Genomic DNA, 15,456 nt, shown 5'->3' with positions numbered 1-15,456 from the left:
TGTGGAAGGAGCCTCCCTCCTCCTCCCTTCTCCCAGCTGGTCAGGATGGCAAGTGGTCAGTGATACATCTGCCAGTGAGCTTGGTTTATTGGTGTGGCCTGGGCAAGTGGTTGAGAAGTCTGCCCCGGGGCTTGCTCGTCTGGCCCCATCCCAGCCTTGCAGCGGAGCAGCAGGTGACCCTGGCTCTTAGGTCTTTATCATTCGTGCCCCCTCCTGGCAGAACCCACACCGGGTGGTGGGGGGGAGAGGGGGCCCTTCCCTGTGCTGATGGCCGCGGAGCTGCCCAAGGCAGTGTGACTACTGGTGGAAGCTCGCGCGTTGGCAGACCTGTTCTCAGAAGTCCCCAAAGTTTACTGTGTAGGTCTCAACTGTAGTGAAGGGGAAGTCCGGGCCTGTGACCATCTCTCCTTCCTCCTCCTCCCCTTCCTCCTCCTCAGGCCCCAGCTCTGTCCCAAACTCCGTCACCACCTCCGTGTAGGTCTCCGTCTCCGTCTCTGTCTCCGTCTCCGACTCCTCCCAATTGACCGTGGTCTCTGGTAGAAACTGCCAGGGCCCCAGCGTAGAACTTGGGGCTGGGGAGGGGGCAAGGTCGGCGGTGGGGAGCAGTGTTGGGGTGGTGGGGGGCGACGTGGGGGCGGTGGCCGGACTCGTGGTGGCATTGAGGCGTCGGAGCCGCATCTGTTCGCGCATGCGCAGCCGATACTGCAGGCGGCGGCGTTGCATGCGCCTCTGCTGGGGGGTCATGGGGCGCGACGGGTCGATGTGTGGGATGGGACGATTCCCGTTCATGGCCATGATCTCACGGATGCGCTTCCAGTTGGAGCGAGCCAAGATGAAATTGCACTGAGTGGCCCCGATGTCATAATCCACGTTGCAGGTCTTCGAGCTTGGGGTGTAGCCCTCTGCGTGGGCTGTCACGCGGTACTCACCAGGGTTCAGGATGCGCCAGTAATCGCCACCACTGGCTGCAGAGGGAGGATGGATTTGGCTACCTGGGAGTCCCCCCTCCCTCCCAGGCCCCAGCTCTGTCTGAGAAACCCACAGTCCCTCTAGCCCTCCCTCTGTCTGGTCGGGGTCCAGAGGAGCAGGGACTTCAGGGCAGGACAAGCCAGGCTTGCTTTGCCAAGGGCATGTACAGGTTTGGTCCCGCATCCTGGGAAGTGGGGTATAGTTGTGCACTTGTGTACCTGTCTTCACTCCGTGGTTAATGCCACTCACGGAGATGGTGGCATTGGCTATCGGGATGCCTTGTTCATCTGTCACAACCCCCTTGATGCCACGGTGAACCTGCAGGGAGGAGGCAAGGTGGTGTCCACATGGAGACCCCACAGGGCCTGCTGTTCCCCTGTCCCATCCACGAGGTCCCCCAGCCCTTCACCAGCCTCTCCCCAAATGCTGCCCCACCCCTCTGCCAGTCCTCATGGTGGCCCTCACACCTGCTCCATGAAGGTGAGCAGAGCCTCCTTGTTGTTCTCCCACTCTCGGGGCAGCTCGCTCTCATGAGGGAACTTATCACAGCCCAGGTAGATGGAGAGCTCCAGGCAGTTGGTGTGCAGGTAGCTGAAGTCGTTGATAGCTGGGCAGGGCAGACACAGAGCCTCAGTCACCCCTGCCCATGCCAAATGCCCCACCACAGACCCTCCCAGGCCAACTCACTCCCAGAGCGGGGTTTCCACTTGGCCCCATTGACGATGCCCATGCCGCCAGTGTAGTCCTGTGCCTGGCACCCTCCCCGGTAGGGCTCGGTCATGGTGAGGTGGGTAGAGGCGAAAGAGATGGCCAGCCAGCGGAAGATGGCGTGGTCTGGGGTCTCCTGGGCCTCAGATGCCTCTTCTTCATCCTCTCCCCGGGCAGCCGCCATGGCCGCAGCCAGAAGCTGCTCCTGGCTGGGTGTGCGGGCCATATCGTAAGGGTAGGACACAAGCCGCTCGCCACCGTTCAGGTTTGCCCCCAGCACGAAGGGGTTCTTCTCCATCCAGGCAATGATGGCCCGGACTTCTGTGGATACCTGGGGGTGGCCAGGGGGAGAGGTCTGGTCCACAGCCTCCATCACCTGCCCTGCAGACCCCACAGCAGAACTCACATCCCCTTGGCCCCTCAGAGCCCCTGCAGTCTCAGCACAACCCAGCAGTCTCCCTTAACCCACCCCCAAGTCCCGAGCTCCACCCAGACCCTGGGTCTAGGTTGCTCTCCCAGGCCCTGTTGGCCAGGCTGTGGCCTCACCGTGGCATCTGGAGAGAGGTAGCGTTCGGGGATGGGCAGATTATTGTTGGGCACCCGGTAGGGGACCCACTTCCTCTCCTCAGCTCCCCAGAGCACAGAGTTGAGATCCGGGAAGTCCTCATAGATGTCAAAGCCCTCCTCGGTCCACAAACCCAGTGCCCAGTTCCCAAACTCTGAGCCCTGGGGAAGCCAGGAGAGAGGGGGTTAGCATCAGCAGCCCACTCCCAGCCCTGCCCCACCCAGGCTCCGCCCTGACCCCCTTGCCTCCACCCACCATCTGCGCTGCCACCTCATAGCCGTCAGGGTTCAGCGAGGGCACCAGGTGGATGCGCGTGTCGTGCACCAGGCTGCGCACGCGTGGGTTCCCATCACGGTATTCGCGGCACAGGTATTGCATGAGTAGGAGCAGCAGCTCTCGGCCCAGCACCTCATTGCCGTGGATACCAGCTGTGTAGCGGAACTCGGGCTCCCCTGTGAGGGTAGGAACCTCAGCAACCAGCCAGCCTCCTGAGGCCTGAGGCCCAGGGGATCTGAGGGAGGACTCGAAGGGGCCTCATTCCCAGGGGACTGGGAGTGGCTGAGGCTTGCAGGGCCCAGGAGGGGCTCCAAAGACACAGGTGGGAGGTGGTGAGCCAGCAACATCAACAGTGCAGGCTGAACTGTAGTACCAAGGCCTTGCCTCTATCTGTTGGGCTTGGGGAGGACCAGGCTTCCAGGAGGTCCAGGGGGCTGTGGGGGCCCTCACCCAGCTCGTGATCCCCAGGATTGTCCGAGATCTCCATGGCGTAGATCTTGAGCCCTCGCGAGCTCTTCCCCAGGCTGTATGTGCGGGTGATCGTGGGGCACTGCTCATTCACCACCTTCATCAGCTGGGTGCCAGAAAAGACAGGGCGTTACAGAGCCCACCCCCCTGCCCCCAACCCACCCCCAGTGACCATGCCTCTCCCACGGCCCCGTCTGTTCTGTGGGGAAGCACCCTAAGCCCAGCCCCTGGACAGGACCCCAGCCTCAGGACAAGCACCCCACCTGCCGCATGTCCTTGTAGTTGTGGTGCCGGAAGTCCAGGTCGTCGGTGGTCACCACCTCGTTCTGTGTGTAGTAGCTGTGGACAGCTGCAGAGGCGGCAGGCGGGCAGGACCTTGAGCAGTCCACCTGCCAGCCCAGCCCAGGTCGCCCCAGCCACCCGTCCATGCCCCTGCCAGCCCCAGGCACTCACGGGACACGGGGCACCCCAGCACCTCCAGGCGCATGCAAAGGCTGCCGTTCCAAGTGAGTGGGTAGATGCGGATGAAACGGGCCACTACCGGTTCCGGGAGCTCGCTCAGCACGGGCGTGTCCTTGTCCACATTCCCGTGGAAGGTCTGGGAAGAGGCAGGCCTCAGAGCAGCCCCCAACCCCGGCTGAGACCCACCTGTGGCCCAGGAGGGTAGAGCCAAGGGCTCGGGTGCCCACCATTTCCTCGTAGCCGTTGGTGTACATCACCCATGTCTGGCTGTCGTTGCTGAAGCCCACGAAGAAGGAGGTCACAAAGTCGTCACTGGGGGGCAGACAGCGGTCAGGGCAAGGCTGCTCTCCCCACCCCAGGCTAAGGCCCAGGCCTTCGGGCGGCCTGAGCCCCGTCTTCTGGGCCCAAGAACCCAGAGCTAGCACGTGTGGGGCTAGCTGGGGATCAGGAGAGGCTGCCATTCCTGCTGCACACCTGAGGTGGTTGCTTTGCTTATCTGGACTCAGGGAGCTGACCGGCCACAACCAAGGAGTCAGGGTGGGGGCCCTCGAGAGCCCACTGGAAGGTTCTGAACGGGACTCAGGGCCACGTCTGGAGCCACCCACCCCCACCAAGTGCCTGTGAGCCTGGCGGACGTACTGGATGCTGGAGTCGCGGCCCTGGGTGATGACGCCTGTGAACTTGGTAGTCCTTCTCGTGTCTACCTCGATCCACTGGGTCTGGGAGTCATCCTCAGCACACCATGCCCCATCGTAGTAGTCATCCTCAGTGTCGCCGGCCTGTCAGGGACAGCAGGGAGGCTGAGCGGGCAGGGAGCCCCTACGCAGCGGGGAGACGGGCCCATCCTGACACCCACCTGCATGTTGAGCCGGCCTCGCTGTGCGCCCAGTCCATGGCGCAGCATGGAGGAGGCCCGGATCTGGTTGTCCTCAATGCGGTGCGACTCCATCCCGATGGGGGGGCACTCTGGAGACATGGCACCCCAGGCTAGTGGCCTATTGGCTCCATCCCTCCATCGGTCCCTCCCTTCACCAAACCCAGAATGGAGGAACCCATTCCCCTCACATCAGAGAGTGCCAGTTAGGGCAGCTCCACCCCAGCCCATACTTCCCCTCCTTGGGCCTCAGCTTCCACCTCCGGGGAATGTGCTGAGGATGCCGGGTGCCAAGGGGCCATGAGGCCTACATGAAATCACAGGGATGGCCACCCCAGGGCCTGACCCATCACAGACAGGCATTGTCTGTATCAGGGCCATCTGCACACTGGCCTTGTGCCCCAAGCTCTGTCCATGGGGTGAGGCCCAGGGCAGACACTCCAGGGTCTCTCCCTTTTGCATCACTAAGAGCAGGAGAGAGTTCTGGAGGCCTAGAGTGCCATCAGGAAATCTGGGTTTGGGACCTACATGTGGCCTTGGATGGGTCACTTCTCCCATCATGCTTACCCAGCTGCTATTGCCCTGCCCCACAGCACTCATACCCACCCTACAGCCCCCACACATACCTACACCCCCCAGCACACCCCGTCTCCACATCCATCCTGCAACCCCTCCAACCTCCCTGTCCTTATACACCCTAGCCTCTGCACCCCTCACTCACTGATTTTCTCTGCTGGAGCCCACTCCTCCTCCGACTCCTCACCCTTCCGGGGTCCTGGGGGGCAGCAAAGGGAGGAGGTGGTGATAAGGGTCCCAGAGCATCTGGGAGTCTGGCTGGCCTCTCACAAGGACCTAGGCTGTGTAGGCCCAGCCCCCAGCTCCCAGAGACACACCTTTGGGGTCCTTGCCCTTCTCCACAGTCCATTTGTCATCCGTCTCCTCCTCCTTGGGGCTGCTGCCCTCCTTTTTGGGTTTCTCTGAAGGATGGAAGGTGAGAGGATCCTGTTGGCTTAGCCTCGGAGTTCAGGGGGCAGGTGTTGTGGGGGTCAGGCCTGCCCTGGGGGCTGGCCCGGGGGTGGGGACAGTCTGGGTCCACTCACTCAGCTCTTCCTTCTCTTCATCTGTTTCCAGGCCAGTGTCGGGCTTCTGGGGCCTGGGAGGCCGGAAGTAATAGTCCACTGTGGGGAGGGAGAGCCCTGATGAGAGGGTCTGGGGCTGGTCCCAGGACCCCACCCCAGGAGCTCCCAGGTTCACAGGAGCCCAGTGGGCAAGACGAGGAGGGGAACGGAGTCCAAAGGGACCATGCAGGAGGGAGAGGAAGGGATGGAAGCCCCGAGGGGTGAGGGGCGGCTAGGACGGGAGCTCAGGAGGGTCAGAGAGTGACGTCCACGAGCTTAGGAAGAATAGGCCAGAACCGAGGGCAATGGGGAATTCAGGAGCCGGGAAGACCCAGCCTGACGGAGATCAGACGAGGGCAGGCAGGCTGGAGGGGGTGGCGGGGGCAGTGGGGTTGGTGAGGTCACTGCCACCAAGCTGGAGATACAGGCAGCTTGGCCCTGGGATGCAGCTGTGGCGGGCGGGGGGCCGTGGGCACTCACTGTCATCATAGTTGGGGATCACGTAGCCATCCTCATAGTCGGGGAGCAGCGGGGGTGGCAGGGGCTTCAGAGGTGGCGGCTCTGTGGAGGTGGGAGGCAGGGGTGGGCCAGAGCCCCCTCTCCTGGCACCCCCACCCCAAGTCTGCCCACATCCTACCGATCTTCTCTGGGGCCTCAGAGCCCCGCCCAGGCGGCTCAGCCTTCTCCTCAGGGCGCTCAGGCCAGGGCCTCTCTGGCCTTCTCCTGCTGGGGGGCGGCCTGGGCTGCTTCTGCCGGCGGATGTATTCAACTAGGGGAGAGGGTGGGCTCTGAGCCGGGCCAAGGACAGGGAAGGTGGGGCCTCCAAGTGGACTATCATAAACCCGGGCCAGGGGTCGGGATCTAGCCAGGGAGGCAGGGCAGGCGGGCCTCCCAGACGGCGGATCCTACTCACAGTCCTCATAGTCCTCCCGCTCTATCTGGTCGTTGTAGTCCAGTGTGGGCTGCTCTGTCTCCTCCTCCAGCTCTGAGGGAAAATGCTTGTGGCCACCTCGTGGAAGATACTCCCCGATGCCCCCACCCAGCCCCACCCTGGAAACCCAGCAGGCCAGGGTGATTGGTCCCGTGAGGCCAGGCGGCTGGTGCCCACTCACCAGGCTGGTGCTCCACGTGGGTCTCTTCTCCTGGACCCCCCCAGGGATCTGGGAGGGGTCCACCTGCAACACAGACCCCAGGGGGGTGTGGATGGGAGGCCTGCCCTGACCACTGGCTCCACAGCGAGGCTCCACAAGATCTGGGCCCTGCTGACACCCTCTGAACAGCTCACTCCCAGGGGGGCCTGGGCTGCTTCGGCCCTTCGCACCCTGCTGGCACTTCTGGAGGGACAGAGAGCTGGATGGCTTTCTGGGGAATCCAGGCACCGCTGTCTGGGAGGACCTGCTGCCCCAGCAGAGGGGCACCCTGTAGGCTCACAGCCCAGTAACGCACGGGCAGGTGGCTCTTGGGGGGGGTGCAAGGGTCAGAGCCCAGGATGGTGGAGAGCTAGCCCCACCCACAAGGCCACCAAGCACTCCCTCCCCAGGGAAGGAGTGGTACTGAGGGAGCCTCAGCTGAATTGTTGTGTTCCTGACAACAGTGAGGCCCCAGCGCCCATCGGGTCTGAGGGTCTGCAAGAGGCAGGGACTCAGGAACCTGCTCTGACCACCACCCCTCTGCAGCCCAGCAGGTCAGAGCCCCCAAATCCCAGAAGAGCCCAGTACACACCTCCCTCCTGGGGTAGTTCCTCGTGGTCGGGGCTGAGGAGTGGGGGCAGTGGCCATTGCGGGCTTTCAGAGGGGGTTGGGGTGGGGAGCTTCTTCCCAGCTAGCGGCCTCTTGGTGGCCTTGGGGGGCTTCTCCTTGGGCTTCTTGGTGGCCTTGGGGGGCTTCTCCTTGGGGGGCTTCTCCTTGGGCTGCTTCTCCTTGGGCTTCTTGGTGGCTTTGGGTGGCTTCTCCTTGGGCTTCTTGGTGGCTTTGGGTGGCTTCTCCTTGGGTGGCTTCTCCTTGGGTTTCTTAGGAGGCCTAGAGGACCCCTCTGGGGGCTGCTTGGTCGCCTTGGGGCCTTTGTCCTTCTTCCCTTTCTTCCCTTTGTCTTTGGCTTTTCCCGGAGGCGCTGTTCAAGATGCAGATTCAGGTCAAATCAAAGAAGAGCCCCCTCTATGCCCCAGGTATCCCCCGCAAGGTGCCCACAACCTGGGCAAAGGGGCTGTTGGTAGTTCTGTGTTTCCTAAATCAAGGAAACTGAGAGGTTAAGCCACTTGTGGTCATGGAAGAGCTGGGGTTGGAACCCAGGCTTTCTGTCTGCGAAATGTGCTGTCGCCACCACACATTGACCTGGATAGCTCAGCTTCTCAGGAGCAGGCCCTCACCCTCCCATCTGCCCAAGGAGCACCTCACAATCCACTCTTTCTCCACACAGCCCCTTGGTCAGTCAGGGCGCACTATTCTGCGCTGGTCATGGAAACAGCAGAGGGTGACTAAGTCATCCAGGCCTGAAGGAGCACCCAGTCTGAAGGGGGAGGCAGTCTTGTTCCTCTCACACAAAGTAAAGGGCATGGGCCTGGGGCCTCCCTGGAGCTAGAAAAGCTTCACAGAATAGGGATACGCATGCACGATCCCCTGTCCAGGACTAAGGAGCCTGGGGTAGGTTGGAAGCCATAACCACAGGGTATCCTGGGGCCATGCAGAGGACAGAGGGACAGGCAAGTACTTCAGCTGCTTGCCCATCTCAGAGTCTGGGGGAGGGAGGGAGCAAGGGCAGGGCCTGGGGTTGCCTGTAGGAATCTTCCAGGACATTAAGCAAATGCCGCTGAAAATGTAATGGGGTTGTGGGGGCCACATGACTGAAATACAGGAAAATCTACAAAATGCAGACAGCCAGGAGAAATAGAGCTGCCCCAGCAGCAAGCAAGAGGCCAGGACAGCAATCCTGGAAATAGGCAGGGGTGCTGAGATGGGTTCCAGAACCCGTCCCCCAGGGGTGGGGGAGGAGCCAGGAAAGATCTAGAGCAGGACAAAGGGGAGGGGCCGCTGACCTCAGGAATGATGGATGGTGCCTTGGAAGTCTCCTGGGAGAGAGACCCTTGCCCACCCTCCAGAAGGTCATGATAAACAGCTAAGATTTATTGACAACTGATTATATAAGAGGCACTGGGCTAAATGCTTTGGTGATGTATCACCTCATTTAATCCTCACAATAACCTGAGACCACTGCCCCGCTGCTCCTGGAAGGCTTGAGGAGACAGGAGGTCTTCTGCACCCCGTCCCCTGCCTCTGTACTCCTGGAGTAGGAGGCCAGGCAGCAGAAGGCTGCGGATCCTTCCCAGGGAAGGCTTGTAGGCTGGGTCTCTGGCAGTGGTGTGGCACGGACAGTGTGTGCCACCATCAGGCTGAGTGGCCCCACTGAGACAGCAGGGCCCTTCACCTTCACACTGCTCTGGGGAGGGGGCCACCAAGTCCCCTGTTAGCGCGAGTCTAGTCCCTCCAGGGGTTTGGGGGTTCTGCAACAGGGACTGGGAGGACCCAATCCACTGCGCGGCGGACCTGCTGGATGTGTCTCCAACCTCAGAGGGCTACCAGCCAGCACTGACCTCTGCCTGGCACACTGTCCCGCCAGACATCTGGGCTCTCTTGTGCCTTAGGAGCCATTCCTCACGCTGGGCAGACTGGACATCGGCCAAACCCTACCGAGGCCCGCCATTCTCACCTGTGGCGCAGGGCTGTCCTGGCGGCCCCCCATCACGCCTAGGGCCACCCCTACCCAAAGCTCTTACCCTCTTCGGCCACCCCCGGACGCGCCCCCGGCTTGCCCCCTGTCTGGGCTTTGCGGGCGGGAAGGGTGGGTTCAGGGGGCGGCGGGGCCTCCACGTCGTCCTCCCGGGGCTCGGACTCCAGCTCGGACAGGAAGCCCTCGAGGAACTCCTCGATCTCGTCGTCGGTCAGCACCGTCTGCGGGCGCCCCCCGGGGCACAGCGCCAGCAGCACCAGGAGGCAGCCGAGCAGGGGCGCCCGGAGCAGGGCCGCCATGGTCACAGCACACACTGGGAGACAGGGGCGCTGGGGAGGGGGCTTCGGGGGAGAGGTGCGGGGAGGGGGTCGGGGAGGGGCGGGCAGGGGGCTTCGGAGCGGCCGGGGCGGGGCGGGGGGTGTTGCTCGGGGAGGGGTGGGGGGTGATTCGGGGAGGGGCGGGTGGGAGGATCAGGGGTGGGTAGGGGACTCAGGCATGCGGCGCGGGGGTGCTCCGGGCCAGGCAGTGACTCAGGGGTCGGTGGGGGCTCAGGGATGGTCAGGGGGTTCCAAGGCGCTGGCGGCGGCTGGGAGCTCAGGTCCCGCGTGGCGCGCTCCCGCGCGGACCGCCTTCTCCAAAGCGCCAGTGGCGGCCGGGGCGGGGGCGCCGGGGCTTCCGGAGCCGGCTCTCCCCACCCGGGGGAAGGAGGAGGAGGAGGAGGAGCCGGGCGTGGACGGAGGGGCTGCGGGGGGGCTGAGCAGTCCAGGCGCAGCGCGCGCTTGGCACTTCCCGAAGTGGGAACTGCGGGCGGTGTCCCGGACCTGGGTCCCGCGCCCAGGAAGGAAGGCCCCCCTGGGGAAGGAGGGCTGGAGGGATTGTGAGGTCCTGAGGGTGCTGGTGGGAGGGCCCCGACGCCCCTGCCCCGTTCTGTCTGCAATACCACCTCCAAGCCAGATGGGAAATGGAGTCGGTGCCCCAGGGATGCCACTCCAGAGCCTGCTGGACGTGAGCAGGAACCCTGAGAGCAGAGCCAAGCCATGGACTCTGGCCTCGAGGACCTTACCCCCTCTACAGACCCGCAGGAGAGTCCCAACCCATCCTTTCCTCTCCCTGGAGTCTTCAGTCAGACATCCAGCTAACCCCCCAGGTCCATGAGAGCCCGTTCCTATGCTGGCCCTCAGGGAGACACCACACTTTGGGAATTCACTCTAGCCAGGGACAGGTGCAAAACTGCCCTAAGGACGGGCTAACTGCTCTGTTGGAAGTAGGATCCCCCATTTAAGATTGCCTGTCCCTTCCGAGGATACTGACTTACAAGGACAAGTTTGGAGGGGGGTCAGAGATGGAGCAAGGAGGGAGGAGATCCCTTTCACATTTTATTAAATTGTATGCGTCATTCATAGGAATGAGCTGTCAGGGGCATGGAGGGACTCAGCCCTGATACAGCAATCTCTGTACAAATTCAGGGAGTTTTTGCCCTCTCGTGCACTCCCAGCAACAGGGAGGCATCCCAGATTAAGAACCCTAGAAAGGAGGCAGGAGGCAGGAGATGAGACACTATCCCTGAGGACATGCATCAGCTGAGAGAGTTGGTGGGTGCCTTCAACACAACCAAGCTGTGTGCTGGAACCTGCCATGGGAACAGATCACTCAGCACCCAAATAGGAGCCACGGATGTTTTCGGGTAGACCCCATCCCCTATAGTTTCTTTTACTGTTTCCTTGGTGAACATTGCTTCACCTCTAGGGATACACTCTTTTCCCCAACAGCTGACATCCTAACAAGGACAAACAGGCATTCTTCTCCTTCCTCTTACCAGATCCCAGTCTTTTAAAACTGTGTTTACTATACCTCCATCTATCACATTGATGCGGGGGGTGGGGGTGGGGATGGTGTCTGTGGGGTTGTGGTGCATAGATCGGGTAGTCAGAGACTCCCAGATCGATTAGTAATGTCTGCCATGGGCACCATGTGCTGCCATGTGTGCCTGGTATTTCCATATGGCTTCTCAAAGGGCAGATGTTGGCTAGCCCCAGATGGGCATGACACCTAAGACCAGAGCTGCCAGAACAGTCCTCCTTGATGGGATGAGGAAGCAAGAAAAGTACACCTGGAGCCTATGGGCCAAGTTTAGCAGCACTCAGCCCTGAACCAACGCTGTCTGTCTCAGGAGGCCCTGAGATGATGAACAGGAGGCAGCCGAGGAGTGCTGTGGGGGCTGCTGACTCAGCCCTGACCTCGGGGCAGGGGCCGGACCCAGGGGGCTCTGCCTTCTCTCACCTCTTTCTCTCAAGGCCCTTCCTTCACTCCCAGCTCCTGTCACTTCCCTGAGGAGACCAAGGCCGCCCACCTGGGCTCTCGGAGCATGCCTCACCCCCACCCCAGTCAGGCCTCCTTGTCCCTATGCTGTCCATGCCCTGCTGTCCTGGCAGCAGTAGGATGAAGCAAGCTCTTACCCATAAATGTCCTCTGCGAGCCTCTGAATCATCATTCTCAAAACTTCTGCCTTGGAATTTGTTCTGTGGCCCCCAGTTGAGTGTGTCAAGTAGGGAGGCCCGAGGCTCGGGGGAGGGGGCAGCTCTAGAACGTCACTTCCCTGGGAACAGCTCCCAAGTTCAGCTGGCTCACACATGGATCAGATTTGAGCTCCACGTCCTCTGCCAGGGAAAATAAAAGCCATAAGAAAATTAAAAAAGAAATAGAAACTTTTCCTCAGTCCCAGTGAGTCACCAACGGGAACATGAGCAAGGACTTGTGGGAAGCTGGGCCCTGAAGTGGGGTGGGCAGGGGTCTGGGGGCCATCCCTGCCTCCCTTGAGGGTCTGGGCAGGTGAGGGGGTGGTGACTGATGTCCCTGCCAAGCCCGTATCTCCCCTTAGGGAGCAGGGCTGGGATTCCACTCAGCTTTCAGACCTGCACTCAGGAAGTCACGCAGACCTGGGCCGGTCACGAGATGCCTGTCTGCTGAGGAGCCCTGTCATCTAAACCAAACTCCCCAAGGGCAGCAGCCCAGGCCAGGAAGAGGCAGGCCAAGAGGTGGGAGGCTTGATGCCTCTTGTGGCTGCCACTCACCCTCCTGGGGTCCAGCACCCCTTGCCAGTGGGTGGGGCATCTGTATCCAAGTCCAAGGATTCTCCTGAGCCAGTCTGGGAGTCTGCCGGACATCTTGGGCCCCCTACCTGCAGCTTCCTAAGGAGAAGTCTGGGCCTTTCCCTCCGGCACAGTGAAGCTGCCCTAGGGGCCACAACAGGACTGGACGTGACAGGCAGAGGCAACGCAACTTATCACCCTGGTGGACCTATCCTTGCTGCTTCCAGAGTGGGGAAGGGGCATTCTGGGGGGAGCTGACATGGGCTGGGGAGGGAGGGAGACAGTGTGCATGGAGTTTTCCTGCAGCCTTGTGAGGGTCAGGCTGGTGGAGCCCACAGATGCCACGGTGGGGAGAGGAAGGGGCATGACCGGTGCTCCCAAGTTCTGACCAGACTGGGATGGGTCCTGTTTAACTCATGGGCCAAGAGCTCACCTCTGAGAGCCATTGAGAAAGACCATGCCAGGAGGGCTGCCTGCCAGGGTGGGAGGGCCCCAGGAGAGACTGGGATAGGGGTGAGGGGTACTCCCACCTCGGGTCAGGAGCAGGGACACTGCAGAGGTGTGTAGCAAGGTCCATCTGGGAGGAACGGTGCAATGTAGAGACCCTGTGGGCTGCAGTGAAGGGCAGGAGGGGGGTGTACATGTAGGCAAAGCTGTCACGTTGGGGCACCAAGGCCATTTTGCCCCTTTCAGTAATGCCCCCAGCAGGGTGGGGAGCCAGAAGCTCCCACATTGGGAGGGGGTGAGGAGGTGGAGCAGAGATGGGAAGGAATGGAACCCACCCTCTTCCCACTGTGGTAGGGTCACTCATACAGGGATAAGAAATCAGTGCAGAATGGGCTTGCCTTGTTAATCTTTCAGCTGTGACAGGTTCCCCAGTGAGAAGAGGGACCCAGGATGGACCCGGGGCATGGGGGAGAGGGCTTTCCTGCTTCCTCCAGCTCATCTCAGAAGCCACTATTAAAACTATGACCTTGAATAACTTGATTTTCTCAGGCTGTAAGTTGAGGGGGTGACTCCGTGACCACTAGTGGCTCCCTACCCCTGATTGGAAGGGCCTCCCATTCAGACAGTCTGTGTCTAGCAAGATTAGCATCTGTCTTTGCACATCAGACAATTTGGAACTCGAGGCAACTCTGGCCTGAGCCTCAGGAGGCGTGAGGGTCAGTTCCTTCCTGGAGTGGATCCCAGGTGGCCTGACCCTATTCCCCCCACCACAAGACCTCAGAGTTCCTGCCCTACAAACGCGGTGACCACACCCTCCCCACGAGATGGGGAGATGATGCAGTGGCTCCATCCAAGCACTCACTCTCCACATCCAGGGAAGTTAGGAGTCCCTAGAGGAGGATGCCCCAAGCTGTGGGTGCCTTTCCCTAAATAGAGCCTCTAATGGGCCTCTCGGGGAACTCGTCCATTCTAACGGTCTCAGCAGAGTCTCTACACCGAGGGGCACCATGTCTCAGCTTCCTGAGTGCCTGAGAAGATGTCCCCAGGCCGTCCTGCCAGGACTGCTAGCCACGTCAGCAGGAGAACTGCCTCATCCCAAGTCACTGTGGCCAGAAGGTGGGTGATCTCATCACCCTCCACCTCCCAGTCCCCACCCCACCACAGCACCAGCCCCTCCACTCTGGGTCCCCAGCAATCTGAGCACGTGACTGTGGGTGTGACTCTGACTGCAGCTCATGTGTTCACTCGGCAGGTCTCCACAAAGTTTTCAACAAGGTCCAGGTCTGAGTGTGGCCCGGAGACCCAACAATTGTGGAGGTGGCCTTCTTCTGAAGACGTTCAGGTCAGAGGGAACAGGATATGAGTGACTAGACTCCCCAGAACAGAGGGCACAGGGGCGGACATTGACCCCCCCAGGAATGTGGAGCTCTGCCCGTGAGTGAAAGGGAAGGGAGGTACTCGTGGGAGAGGTTCTGCTTCTCCAGGCTCAGACTCCTCACATCGGTCACCCACGTCTTGGGCCCCAGCACGTGGGCAGCGGACTGGACAGTAATGATGATTTCAGTTCTTGTGGCGCACATGCAGCAGCTTCCCCCATATTCATGTGAGGAAACTTGGGTTAAGGGAGAAGAGACGTGTCCTCGTCAGTGATGGTATGTTTGTGAGGCCAGACCAAAAGCTCTTTCCCTTCAGTTTACATAGTCTCTGGCACCAGGCCACAGGGCCACGGGGCCACCAGCCCATCCTGCTGAGACCCAAGCATCACCAGGAACCACCCTAGTGCCTCAGCCTGGGCAGAGTTGGGAAACTCACCTGCCAAAAGGACCAGTGTGTCCCAGTTCTAACTGGGGCGGCCGCAGAGCACCGGGAGGTTTGGGTCCCCAAGGCAGCAGCTCAGACACGGCCCAGCTGGCCAGAATGATGGGGGCCAGGGAGGGGTGTAACTGGAGGGATGTAACTGGAAGCCAGGTCTCTGGACCTTAGGCACCAGGATCAGGCACCAGGCTCTCCCAGTCTCCTGGAGTCCTGAGTCTGCCTTCAGGGACCAAGGAAGAAGGACCCAGGCCCACCAGGTCTCTCTGCTCCTTCTCAGGGGGGCCCTGGAAACGCCCTCTGTCTGCAGTCTGGATGTTACCAGGGGATAAATCTGCTCAGGCTCACCAGGAGGGTGGTTCCCAGAGCCAGGGGACCTGGGGTCTCCCAGACAGTGTCTAGTCATCCGCACAACTGGCCGAATGATTTTCTTGGTTTCCGACAACTTGAAAACCACATGTGATTTTCCACAGCCCTGTGCCCCCGCCCAGCTCCCTAGGCCTGGACTGCTGAGTGAGCAGAGTTCACCAGAATTCCTTCCACTCACCACAGGACCCAGCCCCCGGGAGACTGGGGGGTCACCACAGCCACAGGGGGGCTGAGGAGCCGAGGGGGCGGGAGGCGGGGGCCTCCAGTGCCTGAGTAATTCTGCAGCCCGCAGACTGGGATGAGGGCGATGGTGTCATGTGACCATCAGCCGGGCCTGTTCGGTTCCAGACGGGCTCTAGTGGAAAAAAGTATGTGAATCGTTCCTCCCACCTTCATCTAAATTGAGTCCCAATGGATTAAAGATGTAGCTGTTGACAGAGACGCCATCACAGTAGCAAAAGAAAACATAGGAATCTGTGCTTATACTTTTGTGGGGGAAGTCTTTCCAAGTAGAAACTGTAGGAGGATGCGGAATTTTGGTTGCATAAAAGCTCTAGATTTCTGTTCAAAATATCC

General features: G+C 60.9%; 1 protein-coding gene across 1 annotated transcript; it reads right to left on the bottom strand.

Moving 5' to 3' along the window:
• Nucleotides 1-63: 63 nt before the first annotated feature.
• AEBP1 (AE binding protein 1) lies at nt 64-9,855 on the bottom strand. Its single transcript, XM_020902799.2, has 21 exons — nt 9,210-9,855; nt 7,163-7,549; nt 6,553-6,615; nt 6,354-6,425; nt 6,078-6,209; nt 5,921-6,001; nt 5,423-5,500; nt 5,216-5,299; nt 5,044-5,097; nt 4,305-4,414; nt 4,088-4,227; nt 3,676-3,760; nt 3,440-3,584; nt 3,250-3,335; nt 2,969-3,092; nt 2,498-2,694; nt 2,224-2,403; nt 1,657-2,008; nt 1,437-1,576; nt 1,188-1,287; nt 64-965 (listed from the first exon to the last, which is right to left on the bottom strand). Exons 1-21 carry the CDS (start codon nt 9,460-9,462, stop codon nt 334-336), a joined length of 3,495 nt encoding a protein of 1,164 aa, XP_020758458.2. The 5' UTR covers nt 9,463-9,855; the 3' UTR covers nt 64-333.
• Between the last annotated feature and the right edge of the window lie 5,601 nt (nt 9,856-15,456).

Source organism: Odocoileus virginianus, chromosome 1, assembly GCF_023699985.2.
Source record: "Odocoileus virginianus isolate 20LAN1187 ecotype Illinois chromosome 1, Ovbor_1.2, whole genome shotgun sequence".
In the NCBI taxonomy this organism is placed as follows: Eukaryota; Metazoa; Chordata; class Mammalia; order Artiodactyla; family Cervidae; genus Odocoileus; species Odocoileus virginianus.
Note: the sequence above shows the minus strand (reverse complement) of the source record. Positions and strands in the feature narration are given on the sequence as shown.